Source organism: Panthera tigris, chromosome D3 (assembly GCF_018350195.1).
Source record: "Panthera tigris isolate Pti1 chromosome D3, P.tigris_Pti1_mat1.1, whole genome shotgun sequence".
NCBI lineage: Eukaryota > Metazoa > Chordata > Mammalia > Carnivora > Felidae > Panthera > Panthera tigris.
Window position 1 is genome coordinate 18,491,139 of NC_056671.1, and position 22,440 is coordinate 18,513,578.

The window sequence follows — 22,440 nt, forward strand, 5'->3', positions numbered from 1 at the left end:
TGTGTCCGCAGCCTGCATGTGTGTTTGAAACACTGAGCTGCAGGGGCAGGTAGAGACAGGACGCGACCCACAGGGGGCTGGGAGTGGGGAAGCAGAGAGACAGAATAAGGGAAAAAATGGATAGTCCTTTGGTCATTCGACAAACACTAACTGGGCACCTACTGTGTGCTAGGTTTTAACAGACAAAGAACTGGGAGCAGCGTGAGCCCAGGGGGCTCCACGAAGGGCGAGGGTGCTCTCAGCCACGTCTCCACCCACCCAGTGCCTGGTGCATACGGGGCACACTAAGAATCTGTTAAATGAACGGAGGAAGACAGAAACGGAGACAGTGTAGGGAGCCGAGGAGAGAGGAGGGGAGCCGAGGGGGAGCAGTGACAGAGGCGGGCGGGCAGGAGGGGAGACTGAGGTCAGGCTGTGGGGCAGCAGGAGGGGCTGAGGGGCAGGGAGAGCCGCTGGCAGGCCAGGCGACGGGGACAGCTGCTCTCCTTCCTTCCTCTGCCTGGGCCCCAGACCACCCCCCACCTTGAGGCAGGGCTCCAGCGGCAGGGTGCCAGGGCAGGGGCAGGGCTGCCCCCCCTGAGGATGAGGGCACAGACCGCTATGATCCTGAGAGCACCTGGGAAGCCCCCATTTCATCCGCTCCCGACCTGTGAACTTGGAACCAAAAACGAAACGGAAAGGACACCCTCACACCCACACCGCACTAGGTGGTGCTTGGGTCTCCGGAGACTTCAGCCACACCCCCAGTTCCTGCAAGGCCCCTCCAAAGCCACTAGCCCTGACTGTCTGGGGTAGGGGCGGGGTGAGGCCCGAAGGAGGGGGTTGGGAAGGGAAAGGGAGGCACGGAGCCCACCAAGCTTCCAGCCGGACCTGGAAGAGATGGGGACACCGGGGCGCTTTGCTGTCCTCTGAGCACAGGTGGAACCGATTGTCCAGCAGCGTGCGGACGGCTGTGAGATCTCAGTCTTTGGGGACACCCAGCCTCTTCAGTCTCCGGCCCTGGTGCATACACTTCCGTCCACTGGAACACCACCCTCACCCCGTGTGGCTGCCCCTTCTCATCCCTTAGCTTTGAGCTAAAATGTTGACTCCTCCAGGAAGCCCTCCTGGAATACCTTGCCCGTATCAGCTCCCCTCTCTGCCTCAGCACCTCCCCCAACTCGAACTGTGTGTTCACGTGCCCATTTGCTTGCTTATCGCCTGCCTCACCTTCCACAATGAAGGTAGCAGTGGAGGCTACTCAGCGTCTGAACTCTGCAGGAGTGGTACCTGGTCTGGCTCACCCCTGGAGCCACGGGGCCGACCCCCCTGCCAGGCACGTGGTGGGTGCTTGAGAAACATCCACTAAACGAATCGGTGACTCAGTGAACGAAGAAAGGAGACAGCTCCCGCCCAAGCAAGGGCTTCATCCAAGGGCACAAATGAGTCTGTGATCAGCAAGGAGGACAGACAAGGACCAGGCAACAGGCCATCTCCGGACTTCAAGACTGTCCTCCAGACACACACAGAAGCCTGAGAGGGGTTCTTAGGGGTTTTCACGGGGGGACAGCCGGATAGATAGATGACAGATGGGGAGGGAGATACCTGATGAGTGGATGATGGACGGGTGGACAAGTGGACGAGCAGGTGGACAGACAGGTAGCTGGATGAATGAACGAGGAGATGACGGATGGAGGGATGGCGGATGGATGGACAGACGGGTGGACAGACGAGTGTATGGAAAAGTGGACAGGTGGGCGAACAGGTAGGTGGATGGATGGATGGGCGGACGGATTCAACACAGAGGAGACCATTGGCCAGGCAGCCAGCAATACTCACTCGATGACCTTCTTCCTCCACCGCCTGTTGTCGCTGGGGTGATGACGATAGGTGCCATAGTCAAAGAGCGAGTCCATGGGTGCCTTCTTGGGTCCAGGCACCACCGAGGACTCATACAGGGTGGACTCCAGCAGGTCGATGGGGTTGGGCACCCCCTTGCGGAAGGCACCCTGGAACTTCATGCGCAGATTTGGTCGCCCATCACCTGGCCCGGCGGGGCGGCTGGTGTCAGCCGGGGAGGGGGAGGGGGAGCCATCCTCCCCTTCAAACAGGTTGGCCAGAGAAGAGAGGGGGAAGGCCTCAGCCCCGGGGGTCCCGCTCTCGTCCCCGGGGGTCTCAGCCACCTCCCCGGGCCCCGCGTGGGGGCCTCCGCTGGGATCCGCCATGCTGACCCGGGACCCGTCTGCGCTGCTCGGCCTGGAAGGGAACGGGAGGGGAGTCGGGCGGAGCCTGGCCAGGGGTGGGGGCTCCAGGAAGCCCCCTCCCACGTGGGCAAACAGCACGGCTGCCAGCTGCTTCAAAGCCACCGTTGTAATGACAGGGGTGCGGGGTGACCACTCCCAGATGTGGTTGGCTGGCAGCCCCAGGCAAGAGCTACAACAGGAGCCTCTTTTAGGGACCTGGAAACGTAAACGGGCCTCGGGTCCAGCTACCCCGGGCAGTAGGTGGAGAGAGGAGGAAGGGCCTCAGAGTCATCCTGGGACCCCAGACCCGGAGCCTGGGGCTTACTCCCAACCAACCCCACCAGCTTCAGAGCCCCGCAGAGCAGGGTTCAAATCCAGGCTCCACACTCCGCAACTGTGTGGCACTGGGCAAGCTGACATTTCACGGCCTCGGTTTTCTCATCTGTAAAATGGGGACGTCCAGGCAGAGAGCATGCATTCAGTGGTCAGTGCCTGGCACACAGCAAGCACTAAAACGTAACCATTAAATGCATGCTTCGGGCCCTGCAGGTGCTCAGCAAACAGGTGCAAACCCACTGTGTGAGCCAGCATTACTCCGTCTCTCCTAGGGCCATCCTTATGACTCCCATTTTGAAGAACAGCAAACTGAGTTTCCAAGACTATAGCTAACTTCCCACGGTGCAAAAACTCTGCTTCCCACTGCCGAGTGCCGGCCCCTCCCCTCCCCTGTTGGCCTGCCTATCCCCTACCCATCTGTGTTCCCAGCTCAACTGTCCCTTCCTCTGGGAAGCCCTCCCTGACCATCTGTTCGTGGGATTAGTTCATTCCTGGGACGTGAGAACCAGGAGGCAGGGAACGCATCTGTCCTTGTTCACTCCTGCATCCCCAACACCGAGAAAGGTACCACACGGATGAAGGTATAATTCGTTCCCCCCGTTTCTCAGATGGAGAGACTGGAGGTTTTTGTTTTTGCTTTTAATTTTTTTTTTTAATGTTTATCTTGTGAGAGAGACAGAGACAGAGTGTGAGTGGGGGAGGGGCAGAGAGAGATGGAGACACAGAATCCGAAGCAGGCTCCAGGCTCTGAGCTGTCAGCACAGAGCCCAATGTGGGGCTCGAACTCACAAACTGCGAGATCATGACCTGAGCCGAAGTCAGACGCTCAACCGACTGAGCCACTCAGGCGCCCCAAGAGACTGGAGCTTTAAGAGGGGCAGTCATGCAGCTTGTGGGGAGAAGAGCTGGACTTGAACCCAGGTCTCTCCAGCTCTGGGCCCGACCGCTAACCAGGAGCAAGGACAGGGAGGCGCAAAGCCCTGGCAGGCCCCTGCCCTCTGCGGCACACTGCTCAGTGGGCGGGGCTGGGCACTGAGGGCGAGTTTCCCGGAACTTTCACCATCCCACCCGGGCTGCAGGGAGATGTCTGAAAAACTCTCTTTTCTATGTCTTCCTCTGCCTGCCCAACACATTAGCAGAGGACCAAATAAACACTGGTTCCCACCTTGTTTGTTTTCTGGCTGCCAGGAGGGAAGCCTGGGCCAGAGAGGTGAGGGCAAGAGGCCCCTGTGGGTGGGTATGGCAGAGCATCCTGAGGGTTGGAGCTCCTGCCGGGGATGGGCCCTTTTCTGGGCACCAGCGGGGAGGGAGAGCATGGGCTTTAGGGTTATTCAGGCATGGGTTCTAAGCTCACTTCCTATGGATATGCAGCGTGACCTTGGGAAAGTTGCTTTAGCTCCCGGGGCCTCAGTTTCCTCCTCTTTAAAATGGGTGCAAAGGCAGCAGCGTTTCATAGTTTTGCAGGAAGAAGTAAATGAGGTCAGGCATTCCCAGTGCCAACTCTGGGAATAAGTTGGGGGCTATCGATGATTCTAATCAAAGGAGGAAGGAAAGGTTAGGAACACAGGTTCTGAAATCAGATACACCTGGTTCCTGTCCTGGCCCTGGTAACTAGCAGCTGTGTGATCTTGGACAAGTCACTTCCTCTCTCTGGGCCTCGGTTTCTCCACCTGTAAAACCAGGGTGAACACACCTCCTCCTATAGATCTTGGGAGATGTCGGATGGTTTTTTTCTGCAGCAGTGGGGGGCGTGATGAGGCAGGGACAGGTATCCATTGGGGTGCAGGCATCTGAGGGGAAAGATTACATTTCCCAGGGCCCAGCCCCATCCACCTCATTGGGGACCCAGGGGTCAGGGGAGAGGAGGCATTGGGGCACATGCCTCCGCGGTCAACACCCTCCCAATTACCACACCCCTTCCCCCACTGGAGCAGAGCCAGACGGACACCCCACCTCAGGGAGCTCTCAACCCCCCACCATGCCTGCGCCCCTTCTCCTAAGGAACCCCAACCCAGACGGCATCCAAGGTTTCTGAGGCCTCCACGACAAGGAGTCCGAAGTCAGCCGGCCCCAGATTCAAATCTCCTCTCAGCCGCTCACGCCTCACAGGTAGCCTCAGGCAAGGCACATGTGACCATTATTATCGTTTAGTTACAACGAATAATCATGACGACAATGCACAGGAGAGTCCCCACCACAAGGAGGGATCTGGGCCCAGAAATATCAATAGTGCTGAGACTGAGAAACCCTGCCCTGGAGGGAGGTACGGCTCTCATTCCCACTTTACAGACGAGGAAACGGAGGATCAGAGAGGTTAAGTGGCTTGCCTGCGGCCACACAGCAGGTTAGCGACAGAGCCAGGATTCAAATCTGCACACTTGGCTACAAAGCTTGGGCTACCCTAACCCCTCAGTTGACTGGGCAGGGGCCGGCGGCCAGACACAGCGCCGGGCACCTACAGTATCATGTGCGAGCTATACAACCTGGGAGCCTGGGAGTTGAGGATTATTACTACCAGCCTGGGCTAATTTCTCTGAGCCTCCGTTTCCCCACCTGTAAAATGAGGGTCGTAATGACAGCATCTGTCCCGTAGGGCTGCCGTGACATAAGGCAGGTCACATGTCTCTCGGGCACCTAATAAGCACTTGAGCGCTTTAATCGTCGTCACCGACATGGTACAGCGAGTTCACCTGTCCTCCTCACCCCCCTCCGCGCACACACACACACACACACACACACACACGACAGCAAAGCACCCAGCCTGGCATTCATGGCCGGCGAGAGCCCACAAAGCTGGGCTACTGCTCCCATTTTACAGTTAAGGAAACTGAGGCCCTGAGGGGCCCCCCAGGGAGCAAATGGCCATGAAGATGGCCTCTGAATCCTAACTCTGCTACTCCTTCCTCATCAAGCAATATACACACCAGTGAGCACATATGCACACACATGCACACGTGTACACACACACACACACACACACACAGCCTGCTCTGCTGCTTGCTCTGTGGCAATTCTTTCCGCAAACGCTACCCTGTTCTCTGTGGTCAGGGAGAGTTCACTCCCTGTTCTAATTTGCCCTGTAGCCTATTATTACACGTTCCAAACCAATGCCAGACTTGGGAGAGAGGGGGGATGCGGGCAGGGAGAGAGGCTGCGAGTCCTCGTGGGTCTCCTCAGCGCGTGAATGTCGCGCATGCTTATTCGCGTCTTTCCCCGTGTGGTGTGCGCATGCGCACGCCCGCTGTGAGCCCACCAGGGCCCACCCCTACCGGGACTCACCCCTACCTGGGGCCCACCCCTACCGGGGATCTTTGCAGCGGGCGGCACCCAGCTGGCAGCAGAGCGCTGGGGGCTCAACCAAGGACGTTTATGCCTCAGTGGGAACCTCCCCACACACTGCGCATCACCACTGCATTCACTTCAAGCGGTGGAATCACACATCTTAAGCACAGAGCACGTCTTCTGAATATAAAAACCAGACTGCGGTCCACGCAGAGGGTGGTAGGACAGGGTGAATGGGGGGGGGGGTCTGGATCTCAGGGCCCAAGGAGCAGGATTAGAAACCACTCATCTATTCGTTTATTGACCAAATATTTAGTGAGCACCTACAGGGTGCCAGGTGCAGGGAACATAGATGGGAACAGACCTGAGAAAAACCCCCGCCCTCCCGGGGCTGACCTTCCGGTGGGGAACAGAGTAAACAGCCAGACAAACCAAGAAGCAGAGTCATGTCCAGCGGTGTTCAGAGCTGTGTAGATCAGAGGGGCTCAGGAGTGCTGAGTTAAGGGGTGCAGAGGTCCTGAGCAGGGTGAGGAGATACAGTGATGAGCCAAGGTCCCCAAGCCTCCCTCTCTGCCCTGACAGAGGTCCCAGGCTCTAAAGGATCTGGGGACTCAGTGAGGATGGCCAAACCCGCTCCCTCTCCCCCGAGGAGGAGCCCCTGGAGGGAGCTAGTGGGGCATGGAAAAAGTGTGCATTTTCATCAGACAGATCAGGGGGTCGGCTCCCATACCCACTGCTCATCAGCTGCGTGAGCTTAAGTGACTTAACCTCCCTGGGCCTTGCTCTCCTCACCTGTCCATGGGGATCTTAACTGGGTCGTTGTGTGAATTATACAGGTTGAGTCAGGCACCTGGCACAGAGTAAGCCCTCAATAAATAGCGAACTACACGCTCCATGAACGGCAGGCACCTTCTCTCTGAGAATCTCAGACCCAGTGGGGGCAGGGGCCTCCTGCACCATCTGCCTGCCCCCTCCCCGTGCGGAAGGTGGAAGAAGGGGCCCATCCTCACCATTACCCGTGGCTTTGCCTGATCTCATGGAAACCCTGGCACATATTTGTCAAATCCCATCCTCCTGATTCCATGACCCAGGAAAGCTGCTTAAATCTGGTGGCAAGTTTGGGCGTGCAGGGCCACTCCACCCCAGGGAGAAGAATTCCAGGGAGCTAGTTCCTCTCCGTTCCCTCCCTCCTGGGATCGATTCACTCCAACGGGCATCTGTTGAGTGCCACCTGTTTGCAGGGCGCCCAGGGAAACATAAAAGAATGGAGCTTCGTAAGAGTCTGGGAGAGGGGGAAGCAGAGGGATTTTTCCTTCTCCAGACCTTAGCCAGGGCTGTCCCCTCTTTCCCCCCTAGCTGGGTCCCCTTGCTCAGGTCCCCCTCTTCACAGGCACCTCCTGTGAAAAGCCTCCTTGACCTCCAGTCTAAACCAGCTTCCTTGCTCCTCTTTCTAAGAGCAAACTACGCCTCCCTTTATAGCTCTTTCCAGGATTAAACTTGTGCATTTACTTATATTATTCCTTTATTCATCTTCGCTCTTCTCTGGAGTTTTAGTTCCACGAGGGAGGGACTACTTTGTGTCTGTTGTTTCCCCAGCATCCAGCACCGGGCTGAGGCAGAATGGGACATCGATAAATACTTGCTTTCGTAAACTATAAGGCAGGGTCTTTCTGAAGCCCCCGGAGGGTGCTTGCAGATCCTTTGACAGGGATGGGGACAGGCTGCAAGGAGGAGGGGGTCTGGCCTGGGCCTGACAGCTGGGACAGAGACAGCAAGGTCCAAAGTGTGGGGACAAGAGAGCGTAGAAGGCACGGGGGACTGATGTGGCCTGAAGCAGGGGAGGAGGAAGGTGGAGGAAGAAAAGATGGGTAGGTGGGTGGGAAGAAGGCAGAGCAAGGGTGGGGGCAGTGTGGGGCTCCCAGACAGACCCAGGGCACTTCCTCCCGGCTCCAACCTGTGGCTCCATGCCGCATCTTTGGGGCCCCCCATTTCCTGCAGTCCCCTTGGAATAAACACGCCTGTGAGCACCAGTCATTCCAGGTCAGTCTTGGAGGGGCGGTGTGGGTGGGGAAAGGGTTAAGAAAACAGGGATCTCGGAGAGAAAACACCAGCTCTGTCCAACCCCCACCCCCACCTTCCAGGTGAGGAAACTGAGGCTCAGAGAGGTAGAGTCACTCCGACAGTGTTGCCCAGCTCCTGAGAGGGGGAAGCAGGATTCAAACGCATGTGGTCCCAGAACCTGCGCCTTCAGTGGATACTTTACAAAGACTGGGGACTCCCCAAGGGAAGGGTGGAAGGAGGGGGTGGGGAAAGCGGCGCTGGGTGGGTCGTAGGGACCACGGGCCCCCGAGGCAGATGGCCAGCTCGCCAGCTGTGCGCCCCTGAGCAAGTCACCTGGCCTTCCTGTGCCTCGATTTCCTCACCTGTACCTGGTGATGGTGACAGCACCCACCCCAGGGGACTATTGCGAGGCTGAAGTAGGACAGTGCGCGAAATACCGAGCCCGGCACCTGGAGAAGGCACACTCCATGAAGAATGCTGTTGTAGCGCCCTCGACATCGCTGTATTATTATTATTATCATTGTCATCATCAAAGGGTGGATGAACAGCTGTAGGACCAAGGGAGGTATGTATGCCTGCCGGGGAGGGCGGAGTGGCTGGGCCCAGAGCCTGGGACTCTGGCAGCCACCTTGGAGCAGCCGGCTGCGAGCTCGGCCCCTTGGCCAGGCGAAGCCTGCTGCCTGCCAGGCTGTTCGAGGCTCCCTGGCCCCTGGCAGGCGGTGGCCGCAGGGGGCATCACGCCATGCCAGGCACCTTCCCCAGCCAGCCCATATTTACCTAGCAGGTCTCGGCCCAGCCCGCTTCCTGTCTGCTGCACAGCGGCCGCCTGTCCGGCGCAGACAGAGCCCCAGTGTCCTGTAGCCGCCCCCCCACCCCCACCCAGGAGAGTGCCCCTCTGAAGCTCACACCACCCAGGCGGGGCAAGGCTGGGGTGACTCATCAGGCCCCACAGAGGGCAAGGCCGTGGGGCCACCGCAGTCACTCGGTCATGCTGCAGGTCCTTGGCTGGAGGGGTCCTGACTGTGCACAAACATCTCCCTGAGCTTTCGCGGGCAGCCATTCACGTCCAAGGGGTCCGAGCCCTGGGGTAGGGGCCACCAGGAGGTAGTACGGCTCGGTGGTTTTAAGAGCGTGTGCCGTGGATCGCAGAAGGCCACACGCTGTCCGATTCCATTTACATGACATGTCCGGAAGAGGCAAATGCATAGAGACACAGAGCTGGCGGCTGCAGGGAGAGAGCGCGGGGATGGGGACTGCCGAGGGGGAGGGGGTGCTTTTTGAGGTGATGAAAACACACTGGAGCTAGATGGTGGGAATGTACGTACAACTCCAAATACACTAAAAAACCACGGAATTGCACACTCTGAAAGGGTGAATTGTGTGGTACGTGCACCACATCTCAACTCCCCTTCCTGGCTTGGTGACCTTGGGCAAGTGGCTTCCTTCCCCAAGCCTCAGTTTCCTTGGTGTAACACGGGGATATCGTGGGGCGCCTGGGTGGCTCAGTCGGCGAAGCGTCCAACTTCGGCTCAGGTCATGATCTTGTGGTTCATGGGTTCAAGCCCCGCATTGGGCTCTGTGCTCACAGTTCAGAGCCTGCTTGGGATTCCCTCTCTCTCTCTCTCTCTCTCAGTCACTCTCACTCTCTCTCTCTCTCTGCCTCTCCCCTCTGTTTCTCAAAAAAATAAACATTAAAAGAAAAAACCACATGGGATGGTCATGAGGATTAAGAAGGTGTAAAGGGTCCAGCAGAGGGTCTGGCCCAGAGCAGAGGCTCAAGAACATGGTGGCCCTGTCCCAGAGGGCAGGGCAGAGCGGGTGCTTGGACCCAGACTTATTGGCTCCAAGGCCAGGGCTCAGGACCGTGCTTGGAGACCTCGCCTTCCAAAAAGGTCTTCTGGCCCCTCATGTCCTTCTCTCACCATCTCCGGGAGGCCACACAGCTCCATTTCCCAGCTGGGAGGCTGAGGCCCAGAGGGGACAAGACCCCACCCGTCCATGCAGGCATCCGTCCTCCTCATTCTCATGCGCAAAAGGCCTGAGGCTGCCAAGTCAGAGGAGGGAGCAGATACCCAGGGAATGAATGGGTTCATCGGGCCTGGGAAGGGAGCCTGACGCAGAGCAGAAAACCAGTCTGAGACCCTCTCTCCGCCCCAGCCCGCCTCACCAGCAGCCTGTGCCAACAGCAGGCTGTGTCTCTGGTTAACTGCTTAAAGTCATGGCCGAGGCTGGTGCCTGAGATCCCACCGTTAGCAGGGCCTGCCCTCACTGGCACCTTCCACACAGCACCGTTCTGTCTTAATCCAAGTCATGACTCCAGAAGTTAGATACTAGATATTATTGTCTCCATTCCCACGCGAGTAAACCACGTCCCGGCAGAGTGGAGGCGGGGCGGGGGAGGGGGGCTATTTACCCAACACCCACCAGGCACCGAGCGCCTTTACATCTGCCTCTCCCGTGAGGGAGGCATTATCGTTATCCCCGTTTTACACAGCAGCCCAGCGAGGCGCAGAGAGACAAGGGACCCAGCCGAGGTAGCAACTCAACAAGAAGGGACTGTGGCTAGGATTCCAACCGTTTGCTTTTAACCCCATGTGAGTTCATCCCTTTAGGCTCTACGAAGCCCTCTCTCTGGGGTCACCCTTCTACAGCCGCACCCCGTGGAGTTCGTCAGGCAGGTGGTGCAGTACTGAGGCGCTGGGATGCTGCAGGCAGACGGACGTGGAGTCTGAACCTTGGCTCTGCTGCTCAGTAGCTGTGTGACCCCCCCCCCCCGCGATGGGTCACTTCACCTCTCCGAGCCTCCATTTTCTCCTTTCTAGAAGGAAGCTAATCACAGCACCCACTGCTGGGTTGCTTGTTCATCGTGGGTGTCAGAGCCTCATCAAGGGCAGCCCCGGGGTGGCCCAGTCGGTTGAGCGTTCGACTTTGGCTCGGGTCACGATCTCACGGTTCGTGGGATGGAGGCCCGCGTCGGGCTCTGTGCTGTCAGCACGGAGCCCGCTTCAGATCTTCTGTCTCCCTCCTTCTCTGCTCCTCCCCTACTTGTGCTCTCTCTCCCTCAAGAAGAAATGAAACATCAAAACAAACTAAAAAAAAAAAAAAAAAAAAAAGTGCAGCCCCAAAGGCTGTGGGGGAATAAAAGGAACTTTTCTGTCCGGTCACCACTGAGTCCCCAAGGGCCCAGAACAGGGCCTGGCACTTAGTCGCTGCTCAAGATATACTTGCTGAATGAACGAATGAAGGAATGGACACAGAGGGACCTCTGCCCAACTACCTGCCTAGGTGGCTAACGTCCTGCCTCTCTCCCAACCTTTAACAGATAATTTATGGAGCACTTACAGTGTGCTGGGCTTTCTGACCTGTGAGACCCACACCCACCATGAGGACGACAGCTAATCATGAGTCCGTTTTGCAGGTGAGGAAACTGAGGCTCGAGCAGACCAGGACACTTCCCCAAGCCCACTCCGTCTCAGCCAGAGTCTGAATTCGAGTAGGTGGTTTTTTCTGATGCCCCTGCCTTGTTAATTTGTCTGTTCAGTCACCTCTGCCTCCCTCCTTCCCACCCTTCCTTCCTTCCTTCCTCTCTTCCTTCCTTCCTCTCTTCCTTCCCTACGTCTACAGGTTTTCCTGAGCTCCTTGTCTTTGCAAGAGACAGGAGTGAACCGGGCCGACAGGTCCCTGGCCTGAGGTTCACTGGCCCCCTGCCCACAGGGGTCTCCCCTGAGCCTGTGGGGCACACTCGGGGCATGTGTTACAAGTGCCCCCCCCCCACCAGTACACACACATGAGGAACCATCCCAGAAGGTGGTCACCCTCCCGGTCAGCTGGGTGGAACCCAGGCCACTCCACCCTCAGGGAAAAACAGGCGCCGGTGAGACTGAGGAGCCCTTTGTGCAGGGGGGTGGCAGGGCGGGCGGCCGTTACTCACCACCCAAAGAAAAATAAGAGTATTCCCATTTGGTCAATAGCCTTCCTGTCTGCCCCCCACACCCTCTCCTCCTTCTGCAGCCTTTCCCATCCTCTGACCTCATCTGGAGCAGACCCAAGACCATTTATGGAGGGCTTCCTATGCCCATGGCGCGGTGTCTGATGCTCCCTCACCAATGAAGAAACATGCTCAGAGAGGTGAGGTGACCTACTTGGGGTCACACAGCAGTGGCCAGGGCTTGGGACAGAAAGGGGAAGCCAATGATCAGGAAGGGGCTCAGAGGCAGGAAGGAAGTCAGAGTCACGGTGAAAGTAGGGGCCTGGCCTCCCTTCCTCGTTCCTGTTCGGCCAGCGTGCCAGTTCATGGGACCCAAGGGAAACCCAGGCAGGGGGGAGTCCAGGCTGGGGCAAGGGTAGTGGCCAGAATGACCCAAATCCCCCTCAAGCTGACGAAGCTCCAACCTCCAGCAAATCCTGGGTGGCAGCCCCAGGAACAGAGAGGTCAAGCTACCACCTGAGGTCACACAGCAGCAAGTAGCAGAGCTAGAGTGGGGACCAAGGTGGGTCTGACTCTAAGAGGGGCTGGTCCAAAGTGGAAGCTGAACTGGCCACTGGGCTTTCCAAGGACCCAAGGGGACCAGAGTCACTTGCTTCTCCCTTGGAGCCCCAGTTTTCTCAGCCATAAAATGAGCTTCAGCTTCCGTCCTCTGCCCATCTCCAGTGGGGGCAAGGCTGTGACATCATCGAGGTGAACATCAGGTGACACACTATGTGGCATTGGAGACTGCCCACATCCACCCCACAGAACAAGCACTCTTACTATCCCAATTTTTCAGATGGGGAAACCACAGCCCAGGGAGTAAGGGAACTTACTAAAAGCCGGGAGTTAAACCAGATAGCCAGGTTCCAGCCCTAGTATTTTTGTTTTTATTTTTATGGATTTATTTATTTTTTAAAGTAGGCTCCACACCTGTGGAGCTCAAGGCAGGGCTTGAACTCACGACTCCGAGATCAAGACCTGAGCTGAGATCAAGAGTCGGCTGCTCAACTGACTGAGCCATCCAGGCGCCCCCTCCAGCCTTAGTCTTTAAAGCATTAAATCAGGAAAGTAGGAAACGTTGACGGGCTCCTGGCACTCAGTCAATGCCCATAAATATCTCACGGCTGAAAAGGCATCGTCCTTTGTCCAAATGCAAGTCTAGCTTTGCCCCTGCTACGTTCCGCCCACCTGCCTGGCACAGAGGGGCTCTCAGAGGGTGCCCTAGGGACGAGCTGGAGGAAAACGTGTCCTGGAACAGGATGAGGATGAAGACGGTGCTCCGGAGCCCCATCCGTGTGCCTCGGGCTGTCTTTGCAAAGTGGCATCTGAGAGCGCCATTTGACAGAAGAGGAAACTGAGGTTCAGAGAGGCCAGGTGACTTGCCCGAGCTTCCCTGGAGAAGGAGCAGGAGACCTAGGACTTAAAGCAGGGCCTGTCTGAGCAATCCAGATTCTTCTCTCTATACCGCACAGTCTCTTCCCGGTGACTTCAGGACGGGACAAATGGGGACAGGCCACCTTGGAAGTTAAGGGCATGGATTTTGGAATCAGACAAACAGAGTTCAGATCCCAGCTCTGCCCCTTCCCAACTAAAAGACCCTGGGCAAGCGGCTTCACTACCCAGACCTCGCAGCTCCGCCCTCTCAAAAATGGGAACGATAATAGTTTCATATCCAAATGTACTAAGAGTGTTTGGCTCAGTGCCTGGCACATAGTAAGTGCTCAATAAATGCTCGCGACCATCATAAGGACTACTAATGCGGCCCAGGTTTGGCTAAAGCCAGGCAGAACTCAGTGATCAGAGCACCAGCTTTGGGGCCTAGGGCCACAGGTATCTCAAGAGATCTGAATTAATCTTTAACAGGTGAATTCCACTCCAAATGGGCCATGTGGAGCATTCCAGAGGGCCCGCTGGCATGCAATGTTCTCTTGGCTCCCCAGATCTGGTGTGTGATGAGAAGTGGAGCTGTTCTGTATGGCCCAGTGATTTGGGGAGGGGCCTGCAGTGTCTTTCCCAGAATCAAATGGGGGAAACTGAGGCAGACAGCAGGTGGTCAGGGGCCTGTGAGGGGTCGAGATGCCCACTCCATGCCAACTCCCCCTCCCACCAAGGAACAGGTAAAGGGCCGCAAAGGACTTGGGCCCTCTCAAAATGATGTTCAGTCACTCAACTGTGCAGTGAGATTTATGGAGCACCTGACCTGTGCCGGGCACAGTGAGGCCAATCCCTGCCCGATTCTCTCCCTCCCCCCATCGCCTGCCAGCCACCCCTCTCCAGTCGCCATCCTGGGCCTCGGGTCCCGGGCCGGGATGGCTTCTCCAGCCTGGGGACCGGCCTCCTTGCCTGGCCCTGACTCTGCAGCCAGAGGGACCTTTCCAGACCACACATCTGGCATGTCCCTCCCAGCCTGGACTTCAGGGCTTCTGGGTCTGACCTAGCCCCTGCCTGCCCAATCCCTTGCCCTTCCTGGTCACGTCACACATTCCAGACAAACGGAACAATGTCTTGGCCTTACAAAGTCTAGCTTTACCCACCTGGCAGCAGGTAGTGGTCAGGTCTTTGCTCATAATGTCCTTCCCTTTACCTGAGTGCCCTTTCCCTTACTTATTCTTCAAGGTGTGGCTTGAACCCCCACCTCGATCAAGCCCTCCCCGATCCCTTCCCAGACTTCTCTCCTGACCCCCATTCATTTGAGAGCACACATTTGCCAAGCATCTACCATACGTGTTCACCTTGCTGGATGCCCACCTGCCTGGAGGGCACAGCTGGCCGGAGAGGCAATCCCAGTTTGGGGGAAGTGGTGGAGGGGGCCAGAGCCCTCCGGCTAGACCCTGCCCAGGGTCCGAAGCCGACACGGGGGGGGGGGGGGGGGGGGGGGGGGGGGGGGGGGAGGGTGCTTTCCAGGAGGCCTTGCTAGACACAGGAGAAAGTGGCCAAGGCCCTGCTCCCACCAGGTGAACTGCCAGAGGCACCCACAGCCACTCCCCAGCGCAACTTCTCAGCTCTCACCCACACCCCCTCCTCTCACAGCGACCTCCCCCCACCCCCCCCCCACCCCGGGTTTTACAAACCAGACCCTGCCTTGGCCCATGACCTCCGCCTGACATTTGTTTGGGGAGCTCCTCCCCACTCTGATTTACCACCGACAAAGGTGGGAAGAGGGGCTCCCTACTGTTATTCGAACAGAATCAACTAGAGAAATGGGGGAATGGCCAGTTACCTCTTTTCACCTCTTCATTACCGGAGCAAGCAAGCACAATGACGCTGCTGGGTGAGTTGGGAGTGTGTGGCCAGCTCCTCCCAGGCGGTCTGTCCTCCCCACAGCCCTGGGGTGGCCCTCATTTCACCCCATTTTACAGACGAGCTATCTCTCAGACAGCCAAAGGACTGACCCAAGGTCACACAAAACTGGGGTGGCACGGGGGGGCCCACATAGGCCTGACCCTTCTACTTGACCTCTCTAAAGAGACCACCTTTTCAACTTCCTCATTTGGGTCATGGAGTTACCCCCGTCCTCGCCCCACAGATAAAGTGGCGAAGCTTAAATCCCCGAGTGGGTCTTAGCTCCCAGAACAAAGCTCACACACAGCATCACACAACCCCAGCCCCAGCAGAGCCCCGCGGTAGAGGCTGAGCCAGGGCACCCCCGGGGGCACCAGGCAGGGAGGGCTCTGGAGCCCGGCAGCCCTGGGTAAAACTTTCACCTGGCTCCACCCCCGACCAGAGCCTCAGTTTCCTCATCTGCAAAATGGGGAGGGCAGACGGGGCCAAGGGCTGGGCAGGGCCAGGCAGGCGGGTGGTGAGCAGCCCCCGCAGCAGTCTGTGGCGGGTCTCTGCAGGCTAGTGGGGAGTGCGGGAGGTCTCTCCCCGTCCTGGCGGACCTCCCAGGAGGCTCTGGAGGCACAGCCGGAGGTTAAAGATTGTCCTGCCTCTTGGAGGAAGAGCCGTCTCTGGGACTAACTGAGGCCAACGAAGAAGTGGCCCTCTGGAAGTTCCAGACTTCCAATTCCCTCCCGCTTGCTTAGCCATAGAAGGCAGACCTCAGGGCCCCCGACTGCCCCTTCCCAGCCCCCCGAAATGGGGATGCCTCTAAGGTGGGCTGCAGGGCCTCCTCACTTCTGATTCCTGCGCTTGGCTCTTGGGGACCCGGGACCTCCCTCCCGCAGACAGGGCGACCCCACGGCCCACGCCGGCGCCCATTTCACAGGTGATAAAACAAACCGAAGCCGAGAGAGACGAGGGGGCGGGTGCGAGGGCACGCAGCGGGGCAGCGGGAGCTGGCGGGACCCCGCGCCTCCTTCCCGCGCCCCGGACCGGAGCCTCGGAGCCTCGGAGCCGTCCCCGGGGGCGCCGCGCCCCCCCCCTCCCCAGGATCCCTGCCCCGAGGGCCCCGGCCCCACTCACCTCCGGGACCGCGAGGCGCTTCCTGAATCCCGGCCGCCCGGCGCCCGCCCGCGCGCCCGCGCCGCGCGACTCTCCTCCCCGGCTCAGGTTCCAGCGCCGCGCGCCGCCCCCGGCTGCCCCCGCCCCCGCCGCTCGCCGCCTCCCCTGGTGGGGGGGTGGGGGACGGGGAGCCGGCTCGGTCCCCTACCCGGGAAGCCGGGCGTCGCGATCGCGGCCGCGGGGCCACAGGCGCTTCCCGGGGAGGGCTCTGCCTGGGGCCCCCGAGATCCCTCCCGGGCTCCTGACCCCGCCACCCCCGGGCAGCTCCTCCTTTGGTAATGGGCGCCTGGCGGGTCCTCCCACCCGGGCATTGGCTCATTCATTCATTCATTGGTAGACAGCGCCCCCCCCCCCAGCCCCCCGACAGACGCGGCTACGGGGGACCCTGCCCTGGGGTAGCCCCAAGTCCCACAGGGGAGGCATCTGAGATCCAGACCGTGCTGTCTGGGGCTAGATTCACGTGAGCTCCCTTTCTTCCCCTCTTTACCAGCGCTTAGCAAGGGGCCTGGCACCTAGGAGGTGATCAAGGTGTGTTTTTTTGATTTTTGTTTTTTAATTTAAAAAAATAATAATAATTTTTTTTTTTACATTTATTTATTTTTGAGAGACAGAGACAGAGCGTGAGCAGGGGAGGGGCAGAGAGAGGGAGACACAGAATCAGAGGCAGGTTCCAGGGTCCCAGCTGTCAGCACAGAGCCCAACGCGGGAAATCATGACCTGAGCCGAAGTCCGGCGCACAACCCACTGAGCCACCCAGGCGCCCCTGTTTTTTTAATTTTGTATTGGATGGTGAAGGTGAGCTCCTGACATGCAGTCTCGCCTTTTACTTGAATGCCTCCACAGGATGGGCAGCTCACTTCTGCTGGGACTGGGGTTGGAAGCCCGGTGGGCCTGAGCTCCAGAGCCAAGCTCCCTGAGCACCCCCCACCACAGCTGTGGCTCTGTGCCCTACCCGAGCAGCCAGTCATCTCCACCTCTGCGCCTCTGTGTCCCCACTGTAGAGTAGGGTGTAGGTATGTCCCCAGCCCACAGCCACAGTGGAGAGGCTGGGAGCACCAGGTCCCTGCAGAGCACAGGGAACATTCTTAGCCCCTTTATCATTACTGTTCTTCTTTAAATTGAGCTGGCTCCGCAAAAACAGTGGGGTCCCTCAGCCTGCAAACAGAAATGGCTCCCATGAGGTGTTGGTTCAGCAGCTAGAAAGTCGGATTTTGGAATTGCTGCAGAGGGAGCGAGAGAGAGAGAGGGAGAGAAGGAGAGACAGGAGAACCTGAACAGACATGATGTGTTCAAACGCCAGTGCAAAACATTTACCAAAAAAAAAAAAACAAAAACAAAAAAACCCTAATAATTAACTCACTGAGAGTGGCGGGGGTGTGGGGAGGGAGATTTGTCAAGTAAACCTTCCTTCCAAGCAGGCTGTGAGGCAGGGATCGCCCGTGCTCACTGTAGAGATGGGAATCTGAGGCTTGGAGGGGAGTGTGGCTTCTCCAGAAGCGGCTCCCTCCATAATGGGGAGGGAAGAGAAGGTTTTCAGGATCTTAGGGCAAACAGGCAGCTATCTGGCTGTGGTGAGGAATGTAAACAGAAGAGGCTCCCTCAGTCCTTCCAGACTGAAAGCCTCTCTGCTGGGGGCCTTGCTGGCTGGGAGGAGCGGGCATCAGGCAAACGAATCTGGGGCCCATTTCTGCAGAGAATCTGGGGCCCATTTCTGCAGAGAGGCGCCTCTCGAATGAAAAGAAAATGACAAGGATGATCCTGGCTACCAGGAGCCTGATGGGGACAGTGGGGCCGGGGATGGTACCTGCTCTCCTCCAAGGTCCGGGGTTAGAGCTGTGAGCCGTCAGCACTAGGGTAGCTAACCTAGGCCCCTCCGGCCCCACATTTCACAGACTGGGCAACTGAGGTCCCATGCAAGGAAGTGACTTTTTTTGGTCCAGGAGGTGGGATGTTGGCTGCCGCTGATTCAACGGGGGCCACGAGCAAAAGCCTCCCCTTCCAATGCCTGTGTCCTTATCTGGAAAATAGTACTGGTTTCCATGAGGCAAGGGATCACATCTGTCTTTTTTTTTTAAGTTCATTTATTTTGAGAGAGAATGAAAGAGCATGCATGTGTGCACGTGTGATCGGGAGAGGGCCAGAGGGAGAGAGAGAGAGAGAGAGAGAGAGAGAATCCCAAGCAGGCTCCTTGCTATCAATACTGAGCCCAGACTCAGGCTCGTTCTCACGGAACCGTGGGATCATGACCTAAGCCAAAATCAAGAGCCACCCAGGCACCCCCACATCTATCTTGTTCGCAGCTGCAGGACCAGCTTCTGGCACTTAGTAGGTACTTTAAAAATACTGGTTGGGGGGCCTGGGTGGCTCAGTTGGTTAAGCATCAGGCTCCTGATTTCAGCTCAGGTCATGATTTTTTTTTTTTTTTACTATGAAATTTACTGTCAAATTGGTTTCCATACAACACCCAGTGCTCATCCCAACAGGTGCCCTTCTCAATGCCCATCACCCACCCTTCTCTCCCTCCCACCCCCCATCAACCCTCAGTTTGTTCTCAGTTTTTAAGAGTCTCTTATATTTTGGCTCCCTCCCTCTCTAACCTCTTTTTTTTCCCCCCTTTCCTCCCCACCCCCACCATGGTCTTCTGTTAAGTTTCTCAGGATCCACATACAGCATCTGTCTTTCTCTGTCTGACTTAGTTCACTTAGCATAACACTCTCCAGTTCCATCCACGTTGCTATAAAACACCATATTTCAGTCTTTCTCACTGCCAAGTAGTATTCCACTGTGTATATAGAATGATTTCATGGTTCATGGGATCCAGCCCCGAATCAGGCTCCCTGCTGTGGGCTCGGAGCCTGCTTGGGATTCTCTGTCTCCCTCTCTCTCTGCCCACTGCACTCTCTCTCTCTCTCTTGCTCTCAAAGATAAATAAATAAGCTTTTAAAAATAATAAAAAGTAGTAAAAAAAAATAAAAAATACTGGTTGATTGAGAGCATGGAGGTCTGCCTTGCAGGGAAGGGGTGAGTAGGAAGGGGAAGTGAGGTGCCTAGGACACCCCACAAACACTCGCTGGATTTACTGAACGTGAACAAGGGCCACTGCTAGGATGTGCCTGCCATTATGTGACTGTTTTTGTCACTGGCGAAGCTCTCTGGCCTCTGTCCCGGAAGGACAAGGGCTCTTAACACACAGAAGGAACGTGTCTTAAGGAAGGAAAAAATGTCAAGGCCTTTAGCGCAGGCAGAATCCTGTAGAGGCTACAGCCCGGCCTGGTCCTCTGGCCCACACAGGTTCCGGAGAGCCCCAGGGGGGCTCAGCCGCTACCACAGAGGGAGGTCCCGAGCTGTACCCAGGGTCTGCACTTACCAAGCACCTAGTGTATGCCAGACTCCGGTCCAGGCACCGGGAAGAGATCAGTAGGCCAGATGGGTCAGCATCTCAGGGACTTCACACCTGGTGCACCTGCCCCCAACCCCCGGAGGGTGGTGCCCAGTTATGAAAACAAGACGGGTGCACCTCACTTTCCACTTGGCACGACTCTGATGATGTCTCCAACCCATCTCCTGACAGCCTGGGAGGAAAGGATTCTTATACCATTTTCCAGAAAAGGATGCAGACAGACTACTCATCTGAGATTCCACAGCTGGTAGGATTTGAACCCACGCCCAGGAGACTCTACTCAGGGTAGCACAGCCAGTAAAAATATGGTCTCAAAAAGACAATGGGGTGCCTCAGTCGGTTATGCGTCAGACTCTTGATCTCGGCTCAGGTCGTGGTCTCATGGTTCGTAGGATTGAGCCCTGCCCTGGGCTCTGTGCTGTCAGCAAGGAGCCCTCTTGGGATTCTCTCTCACCCTCTCTCTTTGCCCCTCCCCTGCTTGTGCACGCGTGAGTGCTCTCTCTCTCTCTCTCTCTCTCTCAAAAATAAAGACGTAAATAAACATTTGAAAAATATATGGTCTCAAAAAGGCAGACAATGAGAGGCTCATGGGTGGCTCAGTCTGTTGAGCGTCCAACTCATGATTTTGGCTCAGGTCATGATCGCAGGGTCGTGGATGGAACCCTGTGCCGGGTTCATACTGAGTGTGGAGCCTGGTTAAGATTCTCTCTCTCTCTCTCTCTCTCTCTCTCTCTCTCTCTCTCTGTCTCTCTCTTTCCTGTGGCCCCTCTCCCCTGCTCTTGCTCTCAAATTAAAAAAAAAAAAATGACAATAATAAATGTCCGCGAGGATGGTGCAGCTGCTTTGGAAAACAGTCTGGCAGTTCCTCCAAATGTTAAATGTAGGATTACCACGGGAGCCAACAATTCCACTCCGAGCGATAAAGCCAAGAGAAATGAAAACATAGGTCCACACAAAAAACTTGAATACGAATGTTCATAGCATCGCTATTTGTAATAGCCCCAAATAGAAACAACTCGGATGGTAACTGGATAAATACAATGTGGCATAACTACACAGTGGAAATTACCCAATAATAGAAAGGATGAAGTTTCGCCACTGGCCGCAACATGGATGGGCCTGCAAAAGGAAAAAAGCCGGACAGACATCGGAGGCCACATGCCGCGTGATCCCGTTTGTGTGAGATGCCCAGGACAGGCAAGTCTACAGAGACGGCAAGTAGGTGAATGGTCGCCAGGGACTGGGGGGAGGCGAGGCTTGGAGGGTGTGGCCCAAAGAGTGTTGGGTCTCTTTTGGGGGTGACGGCAATGGTTCTCGAGCTGATGGGTGACAGTCTCAGTGTAAATATACTACCACGGCCTCAAGGCGGGGAGTCTTCTCCAGCCCCTTCCGCAGGCGGATACACTGAGGCTCCGAACAGTGAAACCCCTTGCCCAAGGTACCCGCCAGGATGCGGTCAGGATTTGAACCCAGCACCGTCTAAATTCAAACGACACCCGCCCCCCACAACCCCTACAGCAGCCACCTGGCACTGCCCCAGTCTCCACAATGGGACTGGAGAGTGCGGGGCCGTCCAGGTGAGAAATTCTGGCCGGCCTTCTTGTCCTCTCTCCAGTGAGTGCACGGCGTGGATGGGCCCAAGCCGCAATGAGAAGAAAAGACAGAAGAGACAACAGGGGAAAGGTGTGTGCCAGGTGGTGCGTAGGGCTTTCTCCTCATGGATTCCCCCCAGCTACAGGAGAGGAAGCGCGCCCAGAGAGGTGAAGGAACCGGCCTGAGGTCACACAGCCGGGAGGGAGGGCGCCGTGTCTCCGACAGTCTCTTCTGGGAGCCTGCCCCAGGAGACAGCAGGCCCCCCATGAAATCACATCCCCTCACATTTGCCAAGAAGCCACTGAGACAGGATGCAAGAGGCTGGCGACAAAGCAGCTGGTTTGGCCACCCCAGTGCTGCTTGTGGCCCAGAGACCGGAGGCCCTGCCCGGCCAGACGCCTTCAATGGGGCTCCTCTGGAATTCTCCCTGGGGCAGAAACCTGAGAGCAGGTGGGAAGGAAGCCCTTCCCTTCAGAGGACCGTTGCCATGGGCACAGCCACCCTCCTGTGGGTGTGGTTGGGCCTCTGCTGCCCACTGGCATTTCAAAGATAGCCTTCATCTGGAGTCGTGGTGTGGTGAGGGAGGGGGGCATCTAGGCCTCGGTGCCAGCGGGGTCTGAGTGATTCAGGGCTCCCCAGCTGGGGTCCCGAGGTAGGCTGCTGGGGGGTCCGTGAAGGTCCCTGGAGTAATGAGTGAAATCCTCACAGGGCCTCATAGGCCTTTCACAGAGGCCTGGGACCCCTCCCACTCACACATACTTGTGACGAGGGCTCCATTTTCTCAGCCAAGAAGAGGCGCAGGTGGGGGGTGGGGAGATAGCCTCTTTTCTGAGTCCAGGAAAAGAACCCATGGAGATCCTAGGAAGGAGCTTTGTAAACTGTGAATTGGCTTCCTCGCCCTCTGTTCAGAGGCTTATGACTTCCCTTGCTCTTAAAACAAAAACCACACCCCACCTTAATCTCCAGGCTCCGGCCACTCTGCCCTCTCTCCCTCCTTAGTACAAGCTGCTTTTCCGCCTGCCTCAGGGCCTTTGCACTAGTCGTAGCCAGCCCCTTTTCATGGCCTGCTCTTTCTCCCCCTTCAGATCTCAGCTCAAATGTCACCTCCTCAGAGAGCTTTCGTGCCCTCCCCC

At 57.1% G+C, this 22,440-nt stretch overlaps 1 protein-coding gene across 2 annotated transcripts in view; it reads right to left on the reverse strand.

Moving 5' to 3' along the window:
* The window catches only part of TRPV4 (transient receptor potential cation channel subfamily V member 4), a 35,569-nt gene extending 19,220 nt beyond the window's left edge, over positions 1 to 16,349 (reverse strand). For both annotated transcript variants that reach the window (XM_042962039.1, XM_042962038.1), the window contains exons 1-2: positions 16,276 to 16,349; positions 1,819 to 2,235 (exon numbers count right to left, since the gene is read on the reverse strand). In XM_042962039.1, the coding sequence (XP_042817973.1) occupies positions 1,819 to 2,204 (386 nt within the window). In that variant the 5' untranslated portion in view covers positions 2,205 to 2,235; positions 16,276 to 16,349. The remainder of the gene's footprint in view (positions 1 to 1,818; positions 2,236 to 16,275) is intronic.
* Between the last annotated feature and the right edge of the window lie 6,091 nt (positions 16,350 to 22,440).